This window comes from Pistacia vera, unplaced genomic scaffold (genome assembly GCF_008641045.1).
Source record: "Pistacia vera cultivar Batoury unplaced genomic scaffold, PisVer_v2 Contig808, whole genome shotgun sequence".
NCBI classification, from domain to species: domain Eukaryota; kingdom Viridiplantae; phylum Streptophyta; class Magnoliopsida; order Sapindales; family Anacardiaceae; genus Pistacia; species Pistacia vera.
The window spans coordinates 29,065-39,639 of record NW_022196677.1 but is presented as its reverse complement, the minus strand read 5'-3'; the positions used below and the strand labels follow the sequence as shown (position 1 = coordinate 39,639).

The following is a 10,575-nucleotide window of genomic DNA, read 5'->3' as shown; positions in this document are numbered from 1 at the left end:
CTGAAGAATTCAATGTGGTGCTACTTCTGAATACTAACAAATAGGGATGATGTTACTAATGCATATAAGTTTGATGTTGATTCAAAAGTTTCATTCTTTTGATATATCTGTTTCGGAAGGATGCCTGTGTTTTCTACAGGTATATGATTGCAATGTGGGTGATGAAACAACATGGAGAGTAGGAGTCCTGGTCTAGATTGCATTAGCTCAGACTTAATGTTTTTTTGTGATTTCAATGGATGCGACAATCCAAAGCTTCTAGCATATTCAAAGAATGGTGAAAAACTTCTCCTACGAGCTAAAAAATGACAGTCTCTCATGGTATGACCTGAAGAAGGATGAGGCGAATATCTATAGTTTTACTGATGAGCTTTTACATTTAAACGCTCATATGTGTTTAGAAAGTCTGTCTCCTTTCGCTTGGTGGGGGTAGTGAATTTGATGGAATTGAACAAAGTGTATAAGGAGAAGGAAAAGGTAGAGTTCAAAGAAGATTTATTTTGTTAAAAATGAAGTAACTCCAGCTGACATCAATGGAAATTTATTAAATAGTTTCTCTGTTTTTTGTTACATTGCTTTAATTCTGTATTTCAGAACCAATGAATTTCCCTATGTTAATTAAGGTTGATGCGTTGTTTAGTATGATAATTCATCATCTTTCAAATTTAGAACGACAAGCTCAATTCTTTCAAGTTGACACCAGAGTGGGCAGTGCAGATGAGGAATTCAGAAAATGGAAGGGAGAAAGGATCCCTGAAGTATGTTTTCTTCGGCTTTATATCTGGTTTATGTTGGCTAGTTTTTCAACAATGATGTAAAAGTATAATTTCTGGGGCTCAATTGGGAAGGGTTGTGAGAATTTTTTTTTTTTTGTTTTTTTTTGTTTTTTTTTGTTTTGTTTTGTTATAGCAAGAACCTGCCACATATCTAACTGCCTAGCCAGCCACAGTACTAGGAATTTTCCTATCACAGAACTAAAATGTTTTCACTAAGATTAAACATGTAGCGATTGCAACATCGGGTGAAGTCATTCTGTTGTTATACCTCAGAAATTGAGTTTGTAGTTTTTTCTTGAAATCTCCGTTGTTGTGCATCCTCTATGAAATTTCAATTTTTCCATTCAAATTTCTTTTCAAGTTCATGCACTAACCTCTCGGTAGCATTTGTTAGTCAAACATAGGTTGTGCGTGTCGTGTGGGATGATTTTTTTTTTTTTTGGATAATTGGGGTGTCTAAACTAATTTGCGTACATTTGAACTAATTTTGGAATTCATTAAATACCCTACAAATTCAATGAACCAGATAAACTAGACCCAAAAATGATTTGAATTAAAGAAGTGAATGAAGAGGTCAACCTTCTTTATCACTATGCCAATCCTTTGGGGTTGTGGGGGACGATTTTTGCCCAATAATGGAGAATGAAAAGACTGATTGGGCCTGGCATCCTCTTCGACTTTCCACTGATCCCCACTAATCAAGGTTCCCCACTCACTTCCTCTCATTCTGATGCTACAAGATGAAGCTAAGCACGGCTATCTCAGTTGAGAAATTCATTCTGAAAAACATACACACTCGTAAGTAAGCTTTTAAACCTTAACTATTCAGCTGTTTTTTCTTAGTAGATTAGTTTCAAACCCTCAAGATTTTAGGGCTCTTTGAAGGATTGATTATACAATACAAGTGCTCATGAGACTACCCTTTGAGTCGCTTTCTTCGTTTAAGATGCGTGTCAAAGTCATGGCGTGCTTTAACTGGCAGTCAACATTTCATTAACATGCTTCTTCAACACTCCATAAATACCAACAACCATCATGTCTTTATGACCCACAACGCCATAGTTAACTGGCCAGTAATTCACTCTCTAAAAGTTTTGGCAACATTTTGGGTCAACCAGTAAGAGTACTCCAAGAGACATGAAATAGTGGGTTCCTGCAATGGGGTCCTTCTGTGTCATCGTTGTTTGAAGTTGGATCGTATTTTATGGAACCTGTTGGTATAAGCCGTTATCCGTGGCACCTCTGATCACACCTCACGGTGAAGAGGAGGGGTTTCGTTATGGGCTTGGAAATGATACTGTCAGCAATGACTATAAAGCTGTCAGAATTGTTCAGTTTTCTTTTAGATCAGATTGTCTAGTTATTTGACATGTACAAGACTGATTTCTAAATCTATTGTGTCTAATGTTTTGAGAAATATATGAAATTTGAGAAATGTTGTTCGCCAATTAAGCTCAATGAGTGTTAATCTCTATATAATAAGAGACTGAAGTACATTACATAATGAACATTTCTTATGCATTACAGGTAATATACTAATATTCTTCTTTTCAAGCCTCATAAAAACACATGGCACTCCAACACTACTAATTACAAATCTAATCATGCATAGCAATTACAGAACACAGTAATTTATTAACAGAAAATAGAGTAACTGCAATTCCAGAGAGACATTCCGTAACTACTGCTTGAGATAGTTCATGAGCAGAAACATTTGAAGATGATCTGGGCAGCAACTGGAACTCAGCCTGTCTATCTTCCAGGATTTGGTGGTCTAAGGTGTGAGAATTAAAAAATTCACAGCATGTATCACCCCCTCCATGATGATTTTCTCTCAATACGGGTCCCTGTGCTGAAGAAACAGCTAGGAAAGCTATTGCCACTACAGGTTCTGGAACACAACTCAGATGTATTCTGATTCACGCAAGGAAATATATCAGATTTGATGCAAACTCGGAAAATAGATAGGCCATAACACATATCACATCAATCGAATACTACAATAGCCAACAACTAAGTAGCAACTTATGTATCAAGCTATCTCAATGCAACTACAGGAGGACTTGGCAGAACAAAATTATCTGACATATCTTATCATAATTGGATGTGAATAGAGAATTAGAGAACACACATATTATCCATATAATACAGATAAATTAAAATACGTAACTCATAAAGTCTAAGAGTATTCATGCAATATTAGCACTTTATTACCAGCCAAAAAAGAATCAGTGGATTAGTTTTCTTAAAACATTGTTTTCACATAAGAGTTGGAAATACAATTGTACATAGTTGAGGAGGAAAAGGGTGGGGGGTTCAGTAAAATAGATCAAAATCAGCAGTTAAGAGATTTTTTGCACACTGGGCCTGGTTAAATAATGAATCAAACCTCCCCTAGTAGCCTTAGACAGCCAGCCACAGCCAGATCACCACAAAGGGTGCTAGAGTTAGAATCAAAAGTTCCCGACACTAGTTTCTTTGAGACAAAAACTATTGCAAACCATCATTAATCAACTTTTAGGGAGAAAAAAAGAAGTCAAAACTGGCTCGTAAATGTAAATCCATGCATGTGAAACAAGAACAGGATAGATTAAAGGAAGTATCTGCATAAATCGTATTATGTACAGCAGACCAATTTATTGAAGTGCTTAAACTATCAGATACACACAACTGCACAAAAAATACTTTAAATAATAAAATCCTCAGCAATTGATGTAAGCTATGCAAGATACATGAACAGCAAATGTCTCTGATAAGAAGAAATCTGGCTTGATATATGAAGGGAATAAGTGCATAAATATTCTAAGAATAAGTATTTAAACTTTTTAATATGTTCAGAATTTCTAAAATGCTTAATATTTCCGACCTCATGAAGAGTAGGATACTAAGTGCTGAGGAAAAAACTTGTAGATTTCTGTAACTTGAAAAATTCCACAGATAAACTTGCAGTATTTCCGCTTCTTTCCTCTATTTTTGCTAACAAACTCAGTCCTGTACCAATTTGTGCATGCAAGTTATAAGCTTTTGAATAAACTTATACATGTAACATACACACACACACAAAAAAAAAAGAGTCAACTTCATTAGGCTTATAAACATATGATAGTAGAATTCCAAAAGGCACCTTTTTGCGCTCCAGCTCCCATTCTTTCTATACTTGGCTATAGCACCAGTTTGAAACCCTCAGACAAGAAATCATCCCTGAGTGATATGAACGCCAATACATTAAAATGTTGACATACATACTGTAGAGTGAATAAACCATAGCAGGTTACAGGAAGCACAATTTTGAAGTCCCTTACCTCTTCTTTACATTCTTGTCATGGTCTGCTGTTCCCTGATTCTTTCCCAAATCTCTTTTACTAATATTAACTGAAACAAGAGTTTGCAAGCAAATTTCCACTTCATACGAAATGGGCGTACCACGAATCATAACATCCTTAACTGTCTTCTTTTTCAGATCATACCAAAAAAGGTTTAGTCTATCCTGCTCAAGGAGAACCTCACTGCCTCCTTTAGAATAACCCAAAGGCCTTACAGATCTCCCAATTCCACACATTTGTTCTCGCGTAACTGAAAGTAATTTATCCCAAGAATCCTTCACTCCATACTCTTTCATCACCCATACATCAGACCGAACATTCGAAAAATTTGCAACCACACACAAACACCCACCCAACGCGCCCACGTCCAAATTAAAATTCTTATCCCCAAACTCCGGCAGCGCCACCTCTTTATAGTCCTCAGCAGCTAAATCCAACGCAACAACAACATTGAAATCTCCAGAATTACCATTTCGATGGAAATCCCCAGAACTACGATTTCTACTCACTATCCAATGTAAAGCACCACAAGCATAAACCCCATTTGTCCCCGGATACCGACACGCATAAGGCATATCTTTAATCCTCTTCCAACTATTTCTTCTCAGGCTAAAAACCTTAACTTCACACTCAACAAACGAAATTTCTGTCCCCCTAAACTGGGCAACCCTAACAAGCTTATAGTCATCGTTAGTTATATCATAACCAAACCCAAAAACACAAACACTACACACGGAAGAACCCGTATATCGCCGGAGCTCCAGCGACATAAACGGTAAAACCCTATGTTTTCTCGTTGATGGGTTCCAGAAAGCCATATCATCAACTATATTAGAAATACAGAGCAACCCATGACAAGAACCTAGTAACTTAACGCTGTGATTGTAACACATTAAAGGGTGATCGATTTCTGAAGCTGATTCAAGTGAATCTAAACTTACCCAGTAAAGATGAGAGTGTTTCAAGATGAGGGATTGGTTGGTGTTGGACTTCATCGATTTTTCGAGATGAAGCTTGATGAAATCTGGACCGTCGATTAGATGACACCATGGCTTGCACACGCACTTAACACATAAAAGCTTTTTGGCTGGGAGTCGGCTGAGGATGTCGGCGATTATGTCTGAAGGAAGACTAGACATGGTTAGTTTCTGAGCTTAGGTTTTCGCTGTGTGAAAAACGATAACATTTATGCATATTAGTCAAGTAAGCGTTAAAGGCAACTTATCTTGAAACGAGGGGGTCAAAAAGTTAAACTTAAAAGTAACAAGGGTGGTCCAGTGATTTAAAGAAAAGTTGTTGCGTTAGGTAAATGACTAAATGGTAATGGCCACTCAGATGAAAACAGAACAAGTGCTTGTCAACTACTTTCCCATATTTAAAGTTCTTTGCTTATTTATTTGTCCAAAAACGTAAAGAAAAATGTTGAGTGAGACCCACTAAAGACCAAGAGGAAAGCATTAAGTTCCTTAAAATAATGTTATCATATTGATATATTATAGAGAATTGGGTATAGTGTGAATAAATATACGATCTAAAGTTTGATTTTTCATCTAAGCATTTATGATTTAAGTGAGACCTCTCTCAAAGATTAATCAAAATACGCGTAACTAATACGAATAACTTAATTACAAAAAAAAAAAAAAAAAAAGAGTTGACTTCTATAATTGTATGAACCCAATTTTACGTCGTCCAATAAATATTCAAACTTTAATAAGGCATGGGAAGAGATTCAAAAGAGGAAAATGGTAACGCGGAGAGAATTTGGAAAAATAAAAGTTGATAGAATATTTTTTGGAATGAGGTATCTAGGACTAGGAAGGGAGAAAAGGAAAATATGCCTTGTGTTAGATATTTGTCACACTTTGTTAATAAAAGGAAACCCCACCAGGCCACCAACGAGATCCATCTTAATAAAGCCCATGGTTTAATATTTCTACACCCTTTCCAAGTGTTTGAATCATATAATATTTTATTATAGGGGTATATTATATTAACGAAAAAAAAGATCACCTTAAAGATTACTGGAAATGTTTAAAAAATGTGTTTGGTTGGTTCGAATAAATTGATGAATAATATATTTGGTTGGGAGGATAAATGGATGAGTATATTATACAGATGACTAAATTACCCTTCTTTTTAAATATTAATAAAATAGTATTTTTTTTATTATTATTTTTGAATCATTTCTTTTTACCCCCTATATTTGAAATTTTGCTAAAATAACCCAGCCATATAAAACTTTAATTTGTAGCAAAATCACCCCCACCTACCTCAAGCCATTGTCGGCAACCAACCACCATCGCCAGCCGTCGCTGGCAGTCGACAGAATGGCGCACGAATCGTCGTATATGGCAAACCGTGCGCCGACAAAGCTAGAAATGGCCCTATGGATCACAGATCCATGGCCAGAAAATGACTAGATCTATGATCATTTCACGGCCAAAGATGTGGCCGTTTCAATGTGACCGTGAAACGACCACAAATTGGTTGTGAAAAGGCCAGATATTTGGCCATGTCATTTCACGGCCAGATCTATTGTCGCTTCATGGCCACAACTTTGGCTGTGAAACAGCCATAGAAACGTCAGATCTGGCCGTTTCCGGCACAAGACTAGCCAGGCCAGATCCTGCTGGTCGTGCCCCATTTCGGTGACTGACACTGACGGTCGGCAGTGGTGAGTCATGGCTGGCAGTGGTCTTGGATGGCTGGGGTATTTTGTTAACTTTTAAACTTTTTTGTGGCTATGGTGTTTTAGCTAATTTCTCAAATGTAGGGGAGCTGGGATAATTTTTATTTGGTAGACATTTGAGGGCAATTGTGTCTTAAATGGTTTTTAATTAAGGGCAAAATGGGAAAAAAAATTATATTACCTTGGTAATATTTTAAAAACAGCCCCTAGCAAGGTAATAAGATTACCCTCCACATTACTAATAGTAACCACTATTTGTAATAAAAGATTACTATAATATTTTATTACTTGTAAACTAAATACAATAATCTTGCAAAATAAACGAATATTACCCTCGTTATCTTATTTACTCTTTATCCAAATGGCCACTTTTGGATTATTGTTTAGTAACAAACAGCTAAAGCCATGTAGAAGAATTAAGTGCAACACCGTGCACTGACCTAGAGCTGGGCAAGGGACCGGTCCCTTGCGGGCCCAGGCCTGGGCCCGTTTGGGACTGGTCCCTTAGGATTGGTCCCAACTGGGACCAGTCACTCATGGGCCTAGGACCGGTCCTAGGACCAGTCCCATGGGCCTTGGACAATTTCATTTCCCCCCCTCAATTTTTTTATATTTTGGGGGTAAAATGAAATTTTATAGGGGGTTTTTAGTATTTTTTAGGGGTAAAATTTATAAAATTTATAAATTTTTTAGACCTGGAAGATTTTTTTTTTAATAAATTTTGTAAAATTTTATTTTAACCCTCATAATTTATATCTATTTAAAATTAACAGGGGGTTTTATGTAATTTGGCAAGGGACTACATTGAAAATATACAAAAAATTTTGGGCCCAGGCCTGGGACCGGTCCTAGGCCCGGGCCTTGGAGGAGGGCCCAGTGGAGGGCTCGGGCCCTCCTCCTAAGGCCTGGTCCCGTTTTGGGACCAGGCCTCCTAGGACCGGTCCTCCCAAGGACCGGTCTTAGGACCGGTTTTTGGAGCTGGGCTTTTGGGCCCGGTCCCAAATGCCCAGCTCTACACTGACCCACAGGTTTTTCCAAACCAAGTAAATGTTACAGGAGAAGTATAAAGGAAGAAACTGATACCTAGCTTCAGAATCAAACCCAAAACCCACCTGTCAAATTTGTGTTGGAAATTGGAGCCTTCCTAAAGCACTCGCCAATTTGTTTAGTAACTTTGTTTTGAAGGCATCCACCTTGCCTTCTACTTCAAGGTCCATTTGCACATAGTTTTTGATTGTGTGATTTTATCAAAGAGTTATTATCATATTTTTTTAATATGCAGTATGCAGTCATAGCACTGGCCAATTTTCAACCTTAATGCATCTTTTAGCTTTGCCATGATGTGTGGTAAATAAAGAGGAAAAAACAAGTAAAACAAAGGAAAAGTTGACTGAATATTTCTGAGACTAATGGAGGAACAGTGCGTAGTTTTTACACTTCTCTAAAGGACATTAAAGATGCAAGATCCTTCAGAGTAAAAGCAATGGTGGATTTCCAATCCTTGCATGTATTGAATGAATATAACACACCCACCATTATCAAATACTAAAGAAGTTGCTTTGTCATCACTGATCAATGAGTTTCGTTGATGTTCTTTGATTTCAGAGAGCCAACAGCCATTAATATTGGGGCAAATAGCCCGTGATTTTTCAACTCCATTTCCTTTTAAATTATTGGTAGCATGTTAATCTGTACGTGTAGAGCATATGTTTGATTTGGAACTTATGTGGCGATCTCAGATGTTTCAACCGGACTCTCGCCATTGCATGCTGTGAAGAGCGCTCCAAATTCACATGCTTCTGCAAACCAATAAAAAATACATATTGGAGAAGGAAAAAGGACTACACATGATACTTAGCTTCAGGATCAAACCCGAACACCATGTTTCTTGGAAATTGGAGCTTTCAAATAAAGCATGTGCTTTCTTTTGAAAGCATCAAAACTACCCTTTCTATTTCATGATCAGTTTCAACATACTTTTCAGCCTTAATTTTTGAATCCCATGTGACAAAAAGATCTACTTAATCGCGGTACTATTGTGCTTAGAAGGCAAGTCCAGAAAATGTACAAGAAGTTCAAATTAATACAACTTTTGTGACTAAGTTTGACAGGAAATTTTGTTTTACAGTAAACAACTAAAATTCTTGGAAGAACATTCAGGTATATGCACTGAAACTGTGTTGACTGCTGCTTCAAGTGTAAGCAACTAAGCATAAAGCACCGAGGGAAAAACCTGCAACAAGAAACAACTGGATGCAAAATAGTAAAAAAAAGAAAAAAAAGGGGTATGATTAGTCCTCTAATCATAATGTACTAATAAATATGATATTTTGGTCTATAGTTTTCACCCAACATACCATTAGCCAAAAGTAACCAATTAGCGAATAATTCACCAAAAACAATTTCATACAAGGTTTAGAGCTTACCTTCTTTCCCTTTGGGTGCTCTTATTCTCAGGTGATTACAAAACCAGCTTAAACCCTTTTGACAAGAAATCAACCCTGACCAATTCAAAAACACCTCTACTTCAGTACTATGAACATATCAATCAGATTACTCATATCATCATATGGATAGAAACTATGGAAATGCTAAAACAAGAAATTAAAAAAAAAAATTGAACTATGTAGAACAAGTATAAGTTTGAGTTGTTTTACCTGATCTTCTTATTTGTAATCTTCTTCTTTTCCTCTTTCTCCCTCTGCTTCATTCCATGGATTTTACTATCTCCATCATTTAGAGGGACAAGGCTTCCCACACACATTTCTGCTCCAAATGAATCTGGACCGCCATTGATCCTCACACTCCTGAGTCTTTTCTTTTCCAAATCATACCATAACAGCTTTTCGCCATTCACTTCAACAAGAACCTTATCACCCTCTTTTGAATACGCCAAAGGTCTCAAGAATGCTAAACAATTCACTGTTCCAGGCCGTTTAACAGTAAACAACTTGGTCCAAGATTCCTTCACCCCATACTCTTTCATCATCCAAACATCCGCATAAACTTGGTCACGGTAACAAACAACACATAGAGACCCCTCCAAGACTCCCACATCCAATTGAAAATTCTTATTAATATTGTCACTTTCAATCACCATAACCAGGCAGGGATTGACAATTCGCGAAACTCCTCTTTCACAAAGCAAAAAGCAACCAATCAAATTAGGCACATCAACAACTCCTGCCTCCGAGGCGCGCCCCATTAAGAACCACTAGCGGAACACCATATCCCTTCTAAACATAAGATTAAAAGAATGAAACAAATACGTAAATAGCTAGGCAGTTACTAATTTTTTCTCCCATGATTCGTCTTTAAACTATAAACTCTTAACTTCATAACCAAAGAAAGAACACAACTTCATCTTAGATCATTCTCTTAACTGCACCATTCTCAATAATTAAGTCATCCTTAATGGTTCCTGTCCAACCAAAAAACATAACCAGGACTACAAGATCACTTGGCAACCCATTTCACTAACTGGGAAGTCTCTTTAACTTTCTAGTTGAAGGGTTATACAAAGCAGATCTTGTTCGGAGTTTTCGCAAACAAAATCAAACCGTAGACGCAACCAATAACTTCGGTTCCCCACCATTGTACAAAGGGTGTTTGAGATCATTTGGGGTACCAGTTATCGAATTCTATTATAGAGATGGCAAACCTTTGAGAATGAGGCTGAGATTGGAACTTGGTTAGGAGCGAATGGTTAGATGCCTTTTGATGAAGTCTTGGCCATCGACCGAAGGAGCAGCATGTTTTGGAAATGGCTCTGAAACGAAGGAGACTT

The 10,575-nt window shown here is 37.2% G+C and overlaps 1 protein-coding gene and 1 long non-coding RNA gene across 5 annotated transcripts; both read right to left on the bottom strand.

Annotated features, from left to right (window-relative positions):
• Positions 1–2,202: 2,202 nt before the first annotated feature.
• On the bottom strand, positions 2,203–5,292 carry LOC116117424 (F-box protein CPR1-like). 4 transcript variants are annotated; one of them, XR_004125958.1, is made up of 4 exons: positions 4,079–5,292; positions 3,901–3,977; positions 3,643–3,809; positions 2,203–2,690 (listed from the first exon to the last, which is right to left on the bottom strand). XR_004125958.1 is itself a non-coding variant. In XM_031403451.1 (3 exons), the coding sequence occupies exons 1-2, from the start codon at positions 5,236–5,238 to the stop codon at positions 3,938–3,940; spliced, it is 1,200 nt and encodes a 399-aa protein (XP_031259311.1). In that variant the 5' UTR covers positions 5,239–5,292; the 3' UTR covers positions 2,203–2,690; positions 3,901–3,937. The 4 variants fall into 4 exon arrangements, 1 of the variants encoding a protein (XP_031259311.1); XR_004125957.1 differs by having other exon boundaries at positions 3,643–3,767; XR_004125956.1 differs by having other exon boundaries at positions 3,724–3,767.
• A 3,595-nt stretch (positions 5,293–8,887) lies between these two features.
• Positions 8,888–9,695, bottom strand: LOC116117416. Its single transcript, XR_004125954.1, has 3 exons — positions 9,446–9,695; positions 9,215–9,289; positions 8,888–9,037 (listed from the first exon to the last, which is right to left on the bottom strand). It is a non-coding gene; the product is annotated as an uncharacterized LOC116117416 (long non-coding RNA).
• Between the last annotated feature and the right edge of the window lie 880 nt (positions 9,696–10,575).